The 19666-nt window shown below is 44.3% G+C and overlaps 1 protein-coding gene across 1 annotated transcript; it reads left to right on the forward strand.

The window, feature by feature from the left end:
• Positions 1-9124: 9124 nt before the first annotated feature.
• On the forward strand, positions 9125-14380 carry nceh1a (neutral cholesterol ester hydrolase 1a). The gene is made up of 5 exons (XM_048989277.1): positions 9125-9289; positions 11811-12039; positions 12433-12502; positions 12577-12748; positions 13310-14380. The coding sequence occupies exons 1-5, from the start codon at positions 9146-9148 to the stop codon at positions 13925-13927; spliced, it is 1233 nt and encodes a 410-aa protein (XP_048845234.1). The 5' UTR covers positions 9125-9145; the 3' UTR covers positions 13928-14380.
• Positions 14381-19666: the final 5286 nt, after the last annotated feature.

Raw genomic sequence — 19666 nt, forward strand, 5'->3', positions numbered from 1 at the left:
GGTCCTGATCCCAACCCAGACAAACAAGGGAGCCAGGTGTCCGTGCAGGGGGGGCCAATTGTAGCTTTTATTAGAAACTCGTCGTAACTCGGAAACATCATAGTGTCACTTTAGGAAAGTCATGCTTATCTTGTTATAGGGCTGAACCTTTAACCCGCATGCAACAGTGTAACGTGACAACAACTTAATGACTAAATCACATCTAATTTTTAACCAGACAAGTGTTCCAGCTATTAAACTGTCCGGAGCAGTGGAAGATAGTTCAGGACCAGGCAGTAAAAGACCAGACCAAGATTTTGTTTCAACCACCCGGTTGAATCCTCTGTGACTGTGTCTCATTATACTCAACTGGTTGGTTGAAGCAGAATCTTGGTCTGGACTTTTACTGCCTGGATCTGAACTATCCACCTCTGGTCTATGCAGGCACAAATATATTTAAGATAAATTACTCCTGAGCAACATGCTTAACAGGGTTTTTTTTTGCCTCATTAAGCCTATATTTATCTGAATTGATATAAGAAGTGGTGTAATTCATACGTCTGGCAGTAGTCTGTAATTTTGCGGTTAACTTTGTCGCTTTCAGGCTGGGAAAAAAACCTGCATCTGTTTACGGTGGAATATCTTCAGGAAGGGACGTCTCAAAGAATTCGGTTCCTGCTCATCTGTGTAAAAGGTCTTTTTCATTCCCATGATGCGGGACGTTGACGTTGGTGGCTGTCGGCCTGAAAACCTGAACGTAAACAGCGTTTTATATCAACGCTCACCCGGAGGGAAAGTAATTTCAGGGCTGATTTAAGGAGAGTTCCAGAAAGGGAGAGGATCGCTGTGGATCCCTGTTTACACAAGGAGTCAAGTATCATGTCAGCATTTAAACAGGAGAGATATTCAGTAACTCATCGGGCAGCTTTTAAGAAACCCAACAAGCTCCACACGGGTCTTTTGAGGACTCACAATGGGGCACGACGACACCGTACATTTGCCAAACACAATCATTCACCTCGCAACAGGGGTAGGGGGGCCGGAGGGGTGGGGGGGATAAAGACTCCTGTCGCTGCCACCTTCATCTTTTTTCAAATCCACGTGTCATTAATTTTTCCCTCCCCAGTGGTGACAGCAGAAAATTAACTCTCTGGGACAGGAGTGGGCCCAAGGCCAGCTTGCAATCAGGACCCCAACTCGATTTAAACACACGGCTTGGAGATCTCTGCTCTGAAACCGCTGGGGCCATGCTACGGGGCTCACAGACACACGACGTACTATGGGAGTGTCAGCTTTTTCTCCATTCAACGGATGTCGGCGTACGGTAATTACTGAAATCACTACTTCCTGAGAGAAGAGTGGGTGTGTGTGTGTGCGTGTGTGTGTGCCAGAACCAGACCCTGTGGAGGTAAGCAGCAAGATCTCAGATGTCTTCATGACAAGCAGGTCCGGGAAGTATGGGGGTCAGGGAGCTTGCTGGGAATGAGGGGAGGGGGGCAGAGGAGGGATGTGGAGAGCGATGAGGTCATTACAGCGGCCTGGAATGGAGGCCAGGACCGTTTAAAAGTGGTCCATATGGCACAGTCAGCCCTGGTTAGTTCACACCAGACACAGCTGTTCTCAGATGAAAGTAGCATCGAGAGACAAAAATCAATTTATCCCTGATCTCCCCCCCCCGTCTCTCCCCCCTCATGGGTGTTGCCTCCCATTGGCTCAATGATTCTTTCCCAAGCATCACAAGAGATTATGAAATTAAAAAGAGCTTTCCTCCTGTGATGTCTTCCATGTCCCTCTCGAGCGCAGTTTCTGGACTTTTACGAAAACAACTTCAAAGGGGCGCAACATTGACATATTAATAATGAACATATGAGAGGGATCGCGATTGAATTAGCCAGCACGCCAAGCTTATATAGCATGGATGCTCCGCTGCTTAAAAAGGTCAATTAATCACGGGGAACGTGAAGTCAAAATCCGGACGTGGCTTCCAAAAGACTGTCGGGACGTCAGGAATAATTTGAGTGGTGCCTTAACATCCATGAGCGTGTACAGAGCCCAACACGCATCGCACATGTTCCCTCAAGGCGCGGGGCTCTGTGCAAAACCATGAGCGCCAGGTGAATAAATACCACTGGCTGCCAAAAATGCTTGAATATTTTCTTCTTTTTTTCCCCACAGCAGCTGCTCCCGTCCAGTCACACCTTGCCTCGCAGCTTAATTTTTCCCAGAACACTGAGGCCGCGAATTGGCCAATTGCTGAGGGGAGCCCCAGGAGGAGTAATTTCACTGGGAGATAGGGGGCGCTAGTGCGCGACAGGCTTAGGCACAATCTTGCCCACTGCTTTGGCATGGCCCAGTCGGGGGTGCAGTAGGGGCACAGATGCCCTGGCAGATTCAGGGGGCCCAACACTTCATAGGACCCTTGAATATGAAACACTATGACATTTATTGGGTGGGTGGGCCAGAATTTCAAGCTCCTCCCCTAGTTCCCAGTGCTCAGGTGACCACACTGACCTTGCCATAATTTCCCTCCCAAAAAAAAATCATCACTATCATACTATCAAACTATCATACCTACGTCAGCATTTTTCTTTGGCACAAAAAAAATCATTCTTCTTTTTCAGTGACGACTTCTCTACATATTCGGGGAGGTGAAACGCTGAAATTTGGGTCGGAAGCTGATTCTCCCTGTCTCTAATTATACCTGAACAACGGAAAAAATTTGCAGAGTAATGGCTATCTGTACCGGTTCAGCTTAATTTAAAAATATTTAATCGCTAGTTAAACTAGATCCGCCCGGCTACCTCCCCCACCGCCCCCCTCCCTGATGAGCCCTGGCCAGGGACTGCGGGCAGTCTACACGTCGCATTAAAACAATCTGCGATACGGCAAGACAGGAAAAAGGTGTCCGGACGCTCTCACCTGCCAGTCGCACCTAAACCCAGATAATGCTGAGGTCAGTTGGGCTGTTAGGCTCTGCTGTGACAGCGCTCTGTGGACACACTAGCAGCACCTTCCATTTGTGTGACATGCGGGGGCGGGGGGGGGGGGGGGTCCTTGTTTTGTCTGCGGGGTTCCGTTCCGATGAGACGTTCCAGTCGCACGTCCAGCAGGACTGTCTCTCGCCATCCACTTCTCTCTCCACTAACTACCGCCTCCTGGGTAAAAGGGCCATTTAGCAGATCAGAGGTCAAAGGACAAAGCAAGCAACAATCGATCAGTCTCACGCCGACACTGTGGAGAAGGCGGTCTGCAGTGGATCGATAAGGAAACATCAGTCTTCGGAATAAGTCAGTCTGAATCTCCTGTAAGTCGTTGGACCCCAAACTAAAATACCAGAATCTTAAATTCCATGACTAGACAAAGATGCTTGGTTTTCATCCTGGACTCTTTTGGCTGGGAAAACTCACGGGCAGATGTTCCGCGGTGACATGAGACGCTGCCCGAATCACACGCTCCCGCCGTCTCGCTAATTACCAATATCGCCCCCTTCAGGGAGTCCGCCGGACCTCTGGAACCAATGTCACATGGCAGACGGAGCCGTCTCGCAGATCTTACGGGCCGCGGTCCAGCAGGAATCCTTCACTGACACCACCGTCTGCAGACCCAGGGAATTTTTCCTCGCTGGATCTTATTCCACGGACGAGCTTTAGTCCAAAAGCCTCAGATCTCTTTTTTGAATTCCGGGCACTTCGCCCAGCCAAAAGCAGAGATATTGATCTTCAGTCAGGCCTGGTGTTTGTTTGAGGCAAAGGCTGGGGTCTATGAGTACTCCAGAAGATGAAGAGGTGCGTGAGCAGCGCAGCACAAGGCTGAGGCAGGGCCAGTTACCTTCTTTGACAAGCTGAGCATGTTAACTTACATCTATAGACAGACCACTACAAAAACCTACCCGGGATGTGCATGTGTCTGCGTGTGTCTGCGTGTGTCTGCGTGTGGGCATGTGCCACAGGGCATGTATCTGTGCAGGTCGGCAATATATATATATAAAAAACAAGGAGACCTTTTGAATTCTCTCAAGGTTCTTTCAAGGTGTAATCTGTCTCTGAGTCTTTGTGGGCGGAGTCTGTCCCAGATTCCCTTTCCGTGGTGGTGATGAAGAGAATGTGGGTGCAAGGGGTAAAATCCAAGAGTGAATCCTTAAGGGTCTGGGGGGGGGGGTACAGGATGGACGTAAACTCCATCACAGAACACTTTTTCTGATGGAGGGGAACTTTGACCCTAGGAAAATAAATCGTTTTTGTACCTTTCAGCTGAGTTTCTACCCAAAGCATCATTACAGACCCTCCCTGAGATTATTTCACATGCATTCAAGCATGATTCTGTCCTGTTGCTTATATTTTTGTTTGTATATATTATTTATCACCATGAATCACCATTAGTCACCATGAATGGGGGGAATTATTGCTGATTTTTTATCAGATTGTTCATCATAACAAAAGCAGGTCAAACAAACATTCAGATTCTCAGAAAGGAGGATTGAAAGGTCAAACATAATTTCCATTCTTTATTTCCCAGTTCGCTATTTCCATTCTGTATTTCCCTAATCCTCATTTCCGGTCATTATTTCCCAGTTCCTATTTCACCTCATTGCTCACGCACAATCTTCTCCTTTATCCCCATTTCCATTCATTATTTCTTTGCCTCTTATTTGCGTCCATTGTTCCTTCATAAGTAATTAGAAACACTGTAACTGGCTTTAGGATTCTGATTATCCTCCAGGGGCAGCCAGGGAGATGCTGGGGCTTAATGTCCCCATACAAACCCAAATGGCCATGCACAGGCTAAGCTCCTCTTTGGAATGCTGGGAGGTCCGGTGGGGAAGGGGGGGGGGGGTCATAGTTATTATTCCTCCCTCATAACTCTAAACACCTGAGTAACACATAAGTTAGAGGATGGGGGTCAAAGGTGCCAGCGGTTGGGGATAGGAACCTGAATCTTCCTGTCCTAGCACGTGGAATGCTGCGCGACCACCAGCCAAGATGAAATAGATGGATGATCTGAGCCACAACTGTGGTCCCCATGGGGGAGAACATGTACTGGCCATGGCCTGGATGATGTCATAAGTACTTTGCTATAATTATCTATGTGGCACTGGTGACCTCGCTGGTGACCTCGCTGGTGACCTCACTGGTGACCTCGTCGGCTCTCTGTACGCTCAGGGCTCTGGTCTAAGACTAATGAGCCACTGAGTCACTGACAAACGCCGACTGATGCATTCCCAACACGCGCATGAAAACACCAGCACAGCTCAGTGCAGATCTTAGATTAGAGATAGCACACATGCATGGTGGAAAGTGGGGGGGGGGGGGGGGGGGGGGGTTAGGGAGGGAGGTTAAATTTAGAGAATCAGCCATGAACGCCATCTGGAAGCGAACGCGTAACTCACAGGCGACACAGTCGCATTAAGGAATGCGTCGCCCGGTCATTTTCTCAATCCCTGGGTTTCCACGTTTCAGGATGCGTCTGTTACTCAGAGGACACTCGGTGACCCTGATGTGACATGAGCTGAACTTTCCGCTCACTCTCCAGCAGGGGGCGTGGTGGCTAATGAAGTCACCGGCTCCAGGATCAGCTGCTGTCACCCCAGTGAAATATTCACTGATGCGACTCATAAAATGGTCATTAAATTAAAAAGTTATATCGATAAAAACAAAAATTCGATAATTTAAAACAAGTTCTAGAGGCAAAAAACCTGGATTGCCATAAAAAAAAAACAATTCCCTACACAATTAAACATCATGCAAATTACTTGGGTCCTTCAAAATGCTTTGCGATCTGTAATCCGTGTAGTGCGTATGCACGGAATTGTGAGCGTGCCATGTCAGTGGTTCCCAGGAAAAACTGGGAGAAGCATTCGTTGAATCACTCACACTGAGTTTATTTACAAACAGATGATAGCAGTTGGGAGGCTGGTTGCCTTAGTCACACGCCGAGGGTGTCGAAGGAAGACAAACATGCAAGCAAAACGCAAACATACTGATTACGGAGTAGCGGGCAATTGTTGAGATCGCTCTCGTGTGAAGTGTGTCCCGGGGGTGGATCAAAGAGATAAAGTGAGTAGGACCTTTGGGAGGGAGGGGGTCATTTTTCATAGCAAGGAAAAGTGAGAGACCCGCACCACTGGAATTTGAGGTGTCTTGGTTGTTACCTCTTATTGCCAAACAAGCTTATCATTGGGTGCAAGACTGGCATCAATAATATTTAAAATATCCATCCATCAGTTTTCTGTACCTGCTTGTCCTATTCAGAGTTGTGGGGGGGTGTCTAGACCCCATCCCAGAGGCTAAGGGCACCAGGCAGGGAACAATCCAGGATGGGGCAACAACGCACAGGGCACACAGACACACCACTCAGTCACACACACACACACACACACACACACACCTACGGGTAATTTAGTGATTCCAATTAGCTTCAGCATGTTTTTGGACTGTGTTTCAGCACCCAAAGGAAACCCCACGACGACACGGGGAGAACATGCAAACAATGGGAACTTACAACTGAAGTGTTGGGTTCAGTTAGAGGCTATTGTGTATAATGGAATCACTGGAAAAGGAAGAATAATTGGTGTATTGTTCCAAATAAATCACTCACAAACAGGGCTAAGAAGAGAGGACATGTGCTTCACTGCAGATACCCCAAAGCTGATTGGAAGGCTTTGTTTGGGATTATATAAGCTAGGATTTCTGGAAAGGGGATAGATTTCCAGAATCAACATGAACATACTGAAATTCTCCAGTTCTCTGCTACAGCACGTAAAACACACTGTGCTGAGAAATAAAATAGAGAAAAAAAGTGCTATCCCACTGAAATCCCAAATTAACTTTATAAAAACCACATAAAGTCTAATCAGTCTTATGGGTCACTTAATAAAATCATCATCATTTTGTCCAGATAAATTATATTCGATTTTTTTCTGCAGTGTTTTATAAACTTAACTGACTTCATACGTTAACAGTACTGATGAATTTTGTAAGTGTATTTTAGCTGTGTACGATCTCGAAAATGGGCCGGGGGGGGGGGGGGGGGGCTCCAGAAATGGGGAACTCTGCGCCTCGTTCCATTAACTTTTAATTAGAATTGCAATTCTAGCACAATAGCACCCCCTTGTGGAAAATTAATCGACTAATCAGTCGATCGGAGGAAAACCCTGCGACACAAATCAGAGGTGTGATTCCAAGCCTCAATGCTGCATATAAGAGGCAGCAGTGCGACCAGTATTAAAAAAATGTCATTTGTAACTCAGGCCTCATGAAGCCATATCTAACATTGTGCACATCTAACTCCAGCCACAAGAGGTCCCCACAATGTGGCAAATACATACCCCCACCCCCCGATCCCACAAACACACACATGCAAATCTATTAAATATATTGGTCTTAATTTTAATCCTAATTTTAACAGTATTACGTTTTTCTCGGGCATTTATCAGATACTGTTTCCAGTAGTAAGACCTCTGCTGTCCGTCTGAAGAAGCAGATTTATCTACGTTTCTGGGCACCGAGAGCAGCTAAGTCAGCCTCTAATTACCCGACACGGCTTTACCCTTCTGAGCAGAGTTGCCATGCGCTTTGAATCGATGTTGCGTCAGGCACCGGAATTCCTGTTAGAGCGCATCAACACTGCGGCTTGATTCAGCTATCAGCAGAATGCATGTGCATGATGAGGAACATTTGATGTCAACATCAGTAGCATTTTAAAACAGATATAGTGATAACCACCATTTTTTATTCCCGCATCGTCATGGATTAAAATATCTTTTTGATGCCGAACTGAAGCCAAGCCGCGCTTGAGCTTATATTTGCCAGAAACAACGCACACAGCTGGGTCCAGAGGGCAAACTAAGGTCAATTACCCTACTGCAAATAATCACACAGCCCTGCAAATGTAGGGTCATTTGGTAACAATTTACGTGAGATGTAATAGTACACTCATGCTTCATTTATTTATTAACCAGAAACGAAGTGCTAATCACGTACTAATCAAATGTGTGTTCATTATTAATCAGTCATAAAGGGTCATATATTTCAGGCAGTTACTATCTTCGATTGAGCAAAGGGGTGGGGTTGGGGTTGACATCTCCACCCATTTATCATGACAATATGATTATTTGGGGGGGGGGAAGAGGATCGGCTGATTACAATCCTCCCACCCCCCATTCTTAAAGGTATTCTTAAAGGAACGGTACTTGTTCGAACTGTTAAGTAAACAAGGTCTAGCTCGTGTGACCCGAGTTCATATGATGCCCTAAAATTCTGGCACACATGCAAACTGCTACGCTCTTTATTCATACTTATTTATTGTTGAACGTGGCACTGGGGCTTCACAGCTGCAGGACTGGGAGTTTAAATCCTCAGCTCTGTGTGTGTCGCGTTTGCGTGTTCTAACCATTTAACGGAAAACAATTACACAGCAAAATTCACAGCAGATAATTTAATTTAAATTTAAATTTATTTAATTTAAATTATCTTGATAAATTAATATTTAAAAAAATGTGATTACCGAAGGAGTAGAATTACATTCTATAATTCTATTATTGAGAATTACACAATTAATATTTGAGTAGGCCTAATATGTTATGATGTCGCTCTGTCTTTGTTCTGCTCTGTGTTGCACCATGGTCCTGGAGGAACGTTATCTCATTTCACTATATACTGTGTGTATGGCTGAAATGACAATAAAACCTACTTGACTTGACTTGATGTTCTTTCGGTGGTCAACAGTGACATCTAGTGGCCAATGAGTAAAACGTAAAACCGACGTTTTAAGTAACGCCTTCATCATACAAGTCAAAAAGGTCAAAAATAGTTTGGAGAAGGATTCTTTTTAAGTTGCCATCACATAATAACTGTGACATGGGTGGTTTCGTTACACTGCCAAATGTTCAGTCAAAAAGATACCCGATTTGACAATTTAACTATTACGACTGATCAATTTCATCAGTTTCAATGCGGGCCTGTATAAATTTTACTCGCCCACTTGACTTGGGCAACTGCACGGTGTCTTAATTCAGAGACCTAGACAGAAAACTGACTTTCAAGAAAGCGGTTCCTAAGCCTACGGAGGAAAACTGCATCTCCCATATGTCCGTGTGGCAAAGACCTACAAATACCTATCGGGGGGTATAATTCAAAGTCCATGGAGAGTGTTTGCCGTTCTTGTGCAGATGACAATGAAGCGTCTTTTCGCTGTCACGCTTATTCTGACGATTGGGTTTGCTTATTACATTTACATACCCCTGCCCAGCACAGTCTCAGAGCCATGGAAACTCATGCTTGTTGCCGGGACATTTCGAGCTGTCATGCAAATGGTAAATATACGCATCTATACATGCAGTAGATATACAGTATGATATTATGTTTACCTTTTACATTTTTTGAGATTCTTATAACTAGATCGCATAGTGTATACGCTATAAATGTCTAGTTGACGTGTAGTGTTACAGTAAAACAACTGAAATCATTATTTGCACACGGCGAACTCTGACAAGAGCGTATCTGTGTACCCAGATAGCACCATGTTATTGCTTCAACGCTGAATCACAGTTAAATGCGTTGAATTGTGGTCAGTGTTAAATCTGAAAACTGAACTGATTTTCAATTTTGAAAAATTGACGATGGCAAAACCTACGTTGATATGAAGCGAAAGGTTGAAGGTCGACGTTGTTTCAACCTTTTTATCTGATATGGAATCAATGGCATGTCAACATATGTCTGGTATACTCTGGTTATACTCTGTCAAGTGTTTTTCGTCGGTAACAGCAAGAATGCACTGCTGTCAGCGTAAGAAGTTCAGTAACAGAGAGCGTCACTGAGGAATCATTTGTGATTAAATATATTATGCGCCGAGATAAAGAAAAGACTATTCAGTTCACTGTTTGTCCTCTATTCAATTGGCATAAATTGCAATCCTCTTTTCTCATGTAGCACTATAGATTAAGCCTAGAAATCCATATATTACAAAAGGCATGATCCCGTGGAGTGATAAACTGTCTTATCTTATAGCTTTCTGATGTAATCCAGGTCAGTTTTCTTTGAACTTTGGTTGTTTCAATTCCCTTCTCACACACCCTGGGCCGTTCCATGTTTTATTCTAACACCAGGGAATTGTCTTTGTCTTTACTGTGCATAGGAAGGTATATTTAGTTAAAAAACCCATTTCGTATTCGCTCTCTTGAGGTGTAGAATAAACTCCATTGTTTGAGTATAATTACTGATAAGTATGGATGCTCCTGGTCAAACATTCCGCCAGTGCAAGTTGTTCAATCAGATTTTTAGTTCAGCTTTAGTACTGCAATACTAGATTTTTTAAATACTTAAGTATTCAAAAGAACGTTTTCTTTTTAATGTCAACGCATTGTTGTCACAATACATTTACAGCACCTAATGACTTTTGCTTGTAGAACCTGTAAAATAAAAAACTATGGAGTTTGGTACAATGACTACAGAAACACAATGGAATCGGCAAAAGGAAAATTGTTGTTTTCATTTTTTTTAACACCTTCTGTACCCAATCCCTGTGGTAGTGTCCTGACAGGGCTCTCAAGTGTCACGCATTGAGCGTGACAGTCACTCTTTTCAGTCCTCTGTCATGCACTCCCGCCATATATTGTATTTCTCACGCGGAAAAATAATTTGAAGACTAATATGCCGCAGCGCCCAATATTTCTCAGACCGCGGTGCAGTAGCGCCTCACTATGAAACAAGCGCGTCTCCGCTGGAATCCTAGAGCTTGTCACTTACCAGCCAATCAAAAAAAAAATGCCTACACAATAATAGCCAATCAGAAAATAGCAGTATCGTATCTGGGTAAAATACAACACAAACCAATGAAAAGGCACCCTGGAATTATTCTCTCTCTCTCTCTCTCTCTCTCTCACACACACACACACACACACATTATCAGAGAGAGAGAGAAATTGAAATTGATGCCAAATCATTTCGTCCACATACACACACACACACACACTCACACACACACACACACACACACACACACACACACACACACACACTACCACAACTCAAAACCAGGGCTCTCAAGTTTTGAAGACAGGCAAGAGTGACATTCCATTTCTCTTTCAAATGTAATGGAGTAAAAATCATGATCCAAAAAAATTATTCTCAAGTAAAGTACAGATACCTAACAAATGTACTTAAGTACAGTAAGCAAGTTTTTTAAAAAAAAAAAAATTGGGGGAGCAGCGTGTGGCTCTGTGGGCTAAGCCTGTGTGCCTGTATTCAGAATGTCGCAGGTTCAAACCCAGCCTCAGCCTGTGGGTCCTTGAGCAAGGCCCTTAACCCCCAGCTCCCTGGGCACCGCTATGGGTGGCAGCCCTTCGCAGACAACTTACTCCATGAAAAAAAAAAAAGAGGAAGTTGTGGGAGGCGTAAAGACAATTTCCCTACGGGGATCAATAAAAAGTATCGATTATTATTATTATTATTTAAGTGAATGTACTTCGTTACTGTCCTCCTCTACTCAGGACATATTATTGGTAATGGTGTAAAGCAGTGGCAATTTGTAAACGCAAACCTGGAGGGATTTCCATAGATCCTGTAGGGTTGCAAGTGACCATGGAGCCTGAAAAAGTGGCACGTGGGATGTCGCCCAAATGGAACGAAGAATGAACTTGTTTTTCCTCTCTGTCTGAACTTCAGTCTGATTTCACTAACCCCCCCCCCCCCTCGTTATGTTGAAATGAACACGACAAAAAAAATGGAATGAAAATGATGCAAAACACACAGCAAAGTCTTCATTATAACCGTTTTGGGATCAATGTTCTTATTGTTCGTGCTCATTGGATTGAGTGACCAGTAACTCTCCCTTAGGGAACTGTGGCTCACACCCTAGGGCTCATCCGAGACATCGATGTGCTCAGCGTTGTGGTGGGAACCTTCGGGTTGCTGGGGCCCGAATCTAGCGAGAACTTAAGGGTCAGCGACACTGTATTTGCTGGGGTGGAGGTACGTGTCTACCAGTCAACCCTGAGGGAGGTGGGAGAGCTGAAGAGAGGTGTGGTCTACATCCACGGAGGAGGCTGGGCGCTCGGAAGTACTAGTGAGTGTCTTGGAGCAAACAAGAAACTGAATTTGGAAATTCAGCAAAGGCCAGCAGGAGCTGGATGCTGAACAGAGGTGGAGATTTCAGGTCCAGAGAGGACAAATCCAGACCATGATTTTGTTTCAACCGACCACTTCAGTACTCTGTGGCTGTGATTCTTTATGCTTAACTGGTTGGTTGTAACAAAATCGTGGTCTGGATTTGCACTCTCGGTGCCTGAAATCTCTGATTCTAAACTGCAGCTATTCTGCATAAATCACTGTGCACTACCAAAGTTGCACAAGAAAGCCACAACTTATTTTTTTTGAGTAACAGTCATGCTTAGATCAAAATTTTGGCTGGGGACAGAGTACAAAACCTGACAAAAATGAGATTATCCACGTTTAACAGGATCAGGATCCTATGACTTACTCTGCAGGAAGCTGGCGGAGGACCTCGACGCAGTCGTCGTGTCGGTTGAGTAAGTTCACCACCTTCAGGTCGTTTTCTGAATCAGCCATGTCTCCGCTGGTGCCACTCAGTATCTCTCCCCAGGTACCGCCTGGCCCCCGGTGTCCACTTCCCTGTGCCGTACGACGACGTCCTCCAGGCCTCCAGGCACTTCCTACGGCCCGAGGTGCTGACCCAGTACTCGGTGGACCCTGACCGGGTCGCTGTGTCGGGCGACAGTGCAGGGGGTAACCTGGCAGCTGCTGTGGCTCAGCAGGTAGCATCCACATCACCACACATCCACACCACCACATCACCACACATCCACACCTCCACACCACCACACATCCACACCACCACATCACCACACATCCACACCTCCACACCACCACACATCCACACCACCACATCACCACACATCCACATCACCACACATCCACACATCCACACCACCACACATCCACACCACCACACATCCACACATCCACATCACCACACATCCACATCTCCACACCACCACACATCCACACATCCACACCACCACACATCCACACCACCACACATCCACACCACCACACCACCACACATCCACACCACCACACCACACATCCACACCACCACACCACACATCCACACCACCACATCTCCACACCACCACATCACCACACATCCACACCACCACACAACCACAAATTTACCGTTCGGTGTCTCCATTACCAATGATCCGCAAGGAATCGATGGGCTGTATCTATGCATCATTACTTTTTTGCTGAAGAAACGTACAATTTCCGGAGGGAGGGAGGAGCCTTACAAGCTGTTCCTTATATCTGAGTTCCAGGTTGCCATCGATGACAGCATTGCCATCAAATTCAAGGTCCAGGCCTTGATCTACCCAGTACTACAAGCCTTAGATTTTAACACACCCTCATACCAAGAGAACCAGAATGTGCCGATGCTACACCGCACAGTCATGGTCCAATTCTGGCTGAAATATCTGGCTGCAGACCCTGAGCATCTGCACGCCTTGCTGCTCAACAACCACACAGCCCAGGACCAGAACCAGGTGGCATCAGCCCGGGCCAAAGTAGACTGGGTCAGACTGCTCCCACCCTCCGTACAGAAGCAGTACAAGCCTGTGGTCCAGCCACGAGGTTCACCACGGATCCTGGAGGAGGTGCCGGCCCTGCTGGACCCCCGTGCTTCCCCACTGTTGGCTGAGCCTGATATTCTCGCGCAGGTGCCACAAGCTTACATCCTTACCTGCGAGCATGACGTGCTTCGGGACGACGGCTTAATGTATGGGCTGCGACTACAGGAGGCGGGGGTGACCGTGACCCAAGACCACTATGTGGGTGGCTTCCATGGCTGCGTCACCTTCGCGTTCTGGCCCACGTACTTCTCCGTCGGCATGCACAGCATGCAAAACTACATCGCCTGGCTTGACAAGAACCTTTAACAACTTGGGGTACAACCGGTGGCAATTTGGTTGTGAAAGGGAAACCCACCCAAACAAAAATGATGATCAGGTTCAAAGGGAACTATGAAGCAGAGAATGTCCCTTCATTTTCTGAAATATTTCTAGCTATTAGAGATGTAGGGGAGCAGTGTGGACGTCCTGGGGCAGCCGAAGCCAGGCGTTGATCCCACAGTTTGCTTTTGTGTCACTCCTTTCTTCAGTTGTTCCCTCCTTTCTTCAGTTGTTCCCTCCTTTCTTCAGTTGTTCCCTCCTTTCTTCAGTTGTTCACTCTCACCACAAATGAACGGGTCCAGGTCTTGCTATTGTAGCCCTCAGCTATACTGTAGATCCAATATTTGTTTCCAATTTTTGGCATCATTTGCAAGCTTTTATTTTTAACCCCCCCCCCCCCACCCATATTGTTAGAAAATAAAACACTGCTCCTCCATCCCACCCCCCGAGTCAATGTGCCCCATTTGTTGTCTCACACAGAGCGAACCTTACAGAGACGTTTCTGTTAGTATTAATCAGTATTAATACTTATTAATACTTAAGTTTCTTGCGGTCTACAACTGCCATGCCGGTTAATCCATGAATTCAGTAACGTGTAACATGAGACCCATGTCACGCATGAACATGCTGACTGAGCGCCGTTCATCAGACGCAATCAGTTTTTGTTGCCGAATGATGAACTAAACGAATCTGTTTGTGACTCGTAAGTGTGACCGTGAAGGATGCTCATGCACCAGAAGTAGCAATAACAGGCAAAAAAACCTAACTTTTATATCTTAGAATAGAACAGAATGCATTTTATTGTCACGATGCACATGTACAATGAGATTAAATGCAGCTCGTCCAGTGCAAACATGCATCTCGACCACGACAAACAATAAACAAATAGTGCAAAATGTTCTGCGACGCTATATACATATGGAAGGAATAAAATAAGATTTTATTGTCATTGTATCAGAAATACAATGAAATCTGTTTGGTAGCTTACAGCTCAGCAGATACAATTATGAATATTAAAAAAAACCTAAGATAACTATTAGTAAAGTACAATATAAAAATATATTCCCTAGTGCAGTCTATAGTGTGCTGGATGAAGAAAAAAAAACTAAATTATTTACAGATAATTATTTACAAATAACTAACAGTTATAAATAAATAACAGTGTGATATGCAGTGTGGGTTACTGCACATTATTTAAATAGTACACAGTTACCTCACACCTCTGGGACCCTGGTTTGAGTCTCTGCTGGGATCCCACGTGTGTGGAATTTGCATGTTCGCCCCGTGTCGTCCTGGGGGTTTCCCCCCCCCAATCTAAAAACATGCAGAGATTAACTGGAGTTCTCAAATTGTGTGTCTGTGGGCCTTGTGATGGGTTGGTGCCCCATCCTGGGTTGTTCCCTGCTTTGTGCCTTGTGATGGTTGGTGCCCCATCCTGGGTTGTTCCCTGCTTTGTGCCTTGTGATGGGTTGGTGCCCCATCCTGGGTTGTTCTCTGCTTTGTGCCTGTATACTTTGACGCATTATGACGTCTCAGAATTGTGCCTTAGGTGTTGTTGAGCTTTTCCTCACAGGTTCCTTGTCCTGGAAGCCGAACATGAACTAGTCATTTTAATCTGTGGGAACTGAACTTTGAGCGAGTTCTTGTTAACTGTGAACTTCCACAACACTGCATGCCCATGACATTTACCCTGGAAGAAAAGATTCTGAAGACATTTTTGGTTTGTGGTTGTCAGTGAAGCAGGCATGTTTCCCCATAAGTATTATGAGTGACATATGGTTAAACCACATTGAATTTGTCCTTTAACCAAGAGGAACTTACAATTTTAGGATTTTGGAGACAGATGATGTTCTTGGCTGTTGTATTGTTTTATTCTGTGTCACATAACAGTATTTCATGATAACTGGATTCGTTGCCTAACAAAATCTTCTGTATATTGACCGTGCAGTATTCCACCAGTAAGTTACCTGAACCAATGAAAAGCTTCCACATCAAGCTAGTATAGCAAAAGTTAAAAATAACTATAACTTTGTAAATACTTAGGCAATATTTAAATAACATCTGAAATCAATTTGTAAATAATACAGGAACTTGGGTCCACCGTTTTAAATCACAGATAAAACAAACGGTAGGCATTTGCTACAATTTCTACAAAAGGTAGAAATTTGCTGCTTCTTAGGTCAATGCCGCCCCCTTGTGGAACAATAAACTAAACCTTCAATGCATATTTTCATCGATCTTCGTATATAATAGTTTTTTAAATTATATATTCTTTGGTAAATGTTCTTGTGCTTTGGCTTGGCGCAAGACTCCGAGGTGTTTTCAGTCTAAAATTATGGCAGTCCATTTAATGAAAACAAAAGTTTCAACCTTTTCTCACAAGGTCAGGGAGATTTTTTCTCTCCAAAGGCAGAATTTGTTTTTCATAAACTCTGAGGGAGATGAGTAACTGTTAATAGTTGGTGTGGGTGTCAGCAGGAAGGTATTTTTCTTGCGGGTGGCTCTGACACACTGATGTTTTCAATGGAATATGAAAAAAGCGCGTGTTTAATGGATCTTTTGATAAAATATAAAGGGTATTTGGCTGCGCGTTGTACACGGTCTTCTGAATATTTCTCAAGGGAGACCAACTGAATTTAATGCACATTGCCTGTTTTTCTTATAAGAAGAATTACTACAGTTACAGCACCGCCCTCCACAAAAAAAAACTCTCTGTAATGGGTTACATTTACATCGCCTCGAGGTGTGTATTCAAGTGCAAATGTCGAAATTGCGTAACTCCTCTTCCACATTTTCGTGCCAGATTCGGAATCCCTGAAAAGGGGGGTTAAATTGGATTGTGTGACGACGTGCACTGTAATATTTTTAGTACTGTGGATTTACTAACAAAATTCACTTTTTTGATATTGTGTTTATTATGACTAAACGCAAACTTTTTGGGCTTTTCTGCTCGCTGCTTTTTACATTTATTTAGATTACTCATAGATTGTGTTTGTTAAGCTGTCTCGTGCGCCGCACTTCCTTTATTCGGCAATGTTAAAGTACATGGTTACACAATCCAAACACTACTTAGTGTGATTTATTTGGAAGGAAACAATTTGCTGAGGCAATAGCAATGTTTGGCATATTTTTTCCCACAAAGGTTTGAGACTTGTAAATGCTTTTAAATGCCGTCAAAATCCCTCTGTACAGATTAGCTACAACCATTGCTCAAAGTTTCATGACTCATCTGTGTTGAGATCTGCATAAGCACTTTTCGGACGCAAAAACGTTGACCAAAACAGCATGGAAAGCGTACACCATTTTGGTGTATGTTAGCATTTCTTTAAATTGAAAAAAACGATATTTAATTTTCCTGGCCGTTAGCTGGCACTCTATCCCCTGAAATGAACTCACATCTGGTGAAGAGACGAATGGGGTAGAGAATATCCCTAACCCAGCATATAGTTACAAGAAAGGAAAATGAACATTTAGGGGAGGTATTCTGTGCTATATTCGTGCATGTGAAGGTATGCGTATATCTTCAGATTAACCTGAACTGAAAAGTCAGCACGGCCGAGCAACGTTATACATTCCTCTGGCATGTAATCCTCAGAGACTTGCTTTGCCAACTTTGTCGGTAAGCAGAAATTTTAAAGTGCTTTTTTCCACTCTTCCCTTCAATTCACGTTTATGACTTTGCGAGGTGTTCGCACGTTCACACTCAAACTGGGCTTCGAGACCACAAATAGGCGCAAAACGTCAAAGGCGCATAATCCTGTCGTGTGTCGGAAAGGGGGTTGCAATATCTACGGTACACAGAGCCAAATGACGTAGTTTTGATCGGATGCTTACTTTAATCGTTGTTACCGCTCAAACCAGTTCACAAAAAGCAATTTTTAGCACTTAAAGATACGTGGCTGCTGCCGTTATTTCGGGATTACCTTTGGGAATTAAGTAGCCTAACAAAATGCCTTTTATATGGTTTAACAGTAAAAAGATTACCCAGGTATGACTGAACATGAAAACCAGACACTGAGTAAGAGCTTAGTCCTGCAGGACTAATCAGCACAGGATGCCTTTCACACACTGCACAATCCCCTTATCAGCCCAACATAGACCAAATAACAGCGGTCAGCACTTAAGAGACCAGAAAAGCAAGTACAAGGGCACTTTCTGCTCCCAGCCGGTATGTATCACCGGGATGTTGCCGTGTTCCCCGGACACCACAAGCTTTAGCGACGCCGCAGAAGTATTTTCTGCTTTGGGAAGACGCCAATAATTAAACTCCATCCGTTTTGCTTATCGGTATTTACTAACGTCTCCATACTAATGTAACTTATTAAACACGAAAAATTCTGATTTTAAGGGCTACTGAAGGGGGTAAAAACTATGTGTTCCCACATGGGCGACGTCTCCAGATCGTCTGTCTTTTTATTTTATTTTATTTGCCACCAGGCTGCTTTTGTAACTCGGAGCGCCGTAGCCATTTTAGCCCCGAGCTAACATTTTGTTCAGGGAAATTCCAAAAATCATTTCACTGTACTTTGTTGGGGGTTGGGGGTGCTGGGGGAGGGACTGCTAGTCAGGGGCCCCCCTAAGCGGCCTCTCTGCATGCCTCATGCTGACCTCATTGGCCGATTTAAATGAACAGGACAGTCTGTCACCAGCACCTTGTCAAAAGTGAATGTAATACCTGCAGCTCACAGACATCTGGAATTATCTGCCCTGTCCATAATGCTTTCTCGAAGTAATGTTCCAGACCTTTATGGAAAGTAAACCTCTCACACAATTAAATTACCCAAAGAAAGACTCATGTTCTTTTTTGGAACTACATGTGGTTATCCGAAAATGATTAACAGTGCTTCGGGGGTACGTAGTGGTCGGGGTCCACATTTTATAATTCCACCAACTTCCTTCATACCTTTATTCTCCTGGGGTGTGACTTTACATTGTTCCATTTACAATGAAAAAAAACATAATAAAGCTGTCGGACCTTTTTGGAAAGTCCCTCTCAGCTTGCATACCAACAGTGTCCCAAAGCAGAAATCGGATCCTGCAAATCTGCTTAGCGGTGCCATTTTGGTTTACCCACGTCAACCTGCTACTGAAAACCAGTAATGCAGATTATCCAGAGTTTCGGGCAAATTTTACATTGGCTGGACCGGATCCTGTTTCTGTGCAGCGAAGGACATTGTTTCGTACCATGGAAAATGTTTGTATTTAATGGCCTTACTTGCGCGTGTAGTCAGAATTATAGAAAGGAAATTATATGTTATACCAATGAATCTGCCACGTGGGGTAGTGCTCTGTAAGCAAATCAAAAGTGCTTATTCTTAATAAAATATGGTTCAGTGCCATGTGGTCCTTTCTGAGGACCAGTTAATCAAGCATAACCCATACAGTACATACATATAAACGATGTCCGCTCTGAACAGATAAGCCATTCATGCTGTCCTGTTTCTTCAGCTGTCTTCAGTCTCACCTCGACTTACCTTCCCGTTGTGCTACCGTTAAACTTCACGTTAATTACCGAGTTGCTTTAATTAAGGTGTAAATCACGCCCACGCGGTATGATGGGCTGGAGGTGATCACATCCAGAGGATGAAACACACAAATAATATATACTGTAAAACAGGGGAGTTTCTATCTATTGAAAAGAACAACGAGCTAAGTCAAGTTCACCTGGGGTGTGACTTTTTTCTTTTTCGAAGGAAGATTGGCATCGGAGCTAAAATCCTCTGGGCT

The sequence above is a fragment of the Brienomyrus brachyistius genome, chromosome 21 (genome assembly GCF_023856365.1).
Source record: "Brienomyrus brachyistius isolate T26 chromosome 21, BBRACH_0.4, whole genome shotgun sequence".
Lineage (NCBI taxonomy): Eukaryota > Metazoa > Chordata > Actinopteri > Osteoglossiformes > Mormyridae > Brienomyrus > Brienomyrus brachyistius.

Coding starts and splice junctions, on each gene's coding strand:
- nceh1a (XM_048989277.1), top strand. CDS start 9,146: ATGACAATGAAGCGTCTTTTCGCTGTCACGCTTATTCTGACGATTGGG. Junction 12,040..12,432: donor CTGGGCGCTCGGAAGTACTA/GTGAGTGTCTTG, acceptor CACGTTTAACAG/GATCAGGATCCTATGACTTA. Junction 12,503..12,576: donor GCAGTCGTCGTGTCGGTTGA/GTAAGTTCACCA, acceptor ATCTCTCCCCAG/GTACCGCCTGGCCCCCGGTG.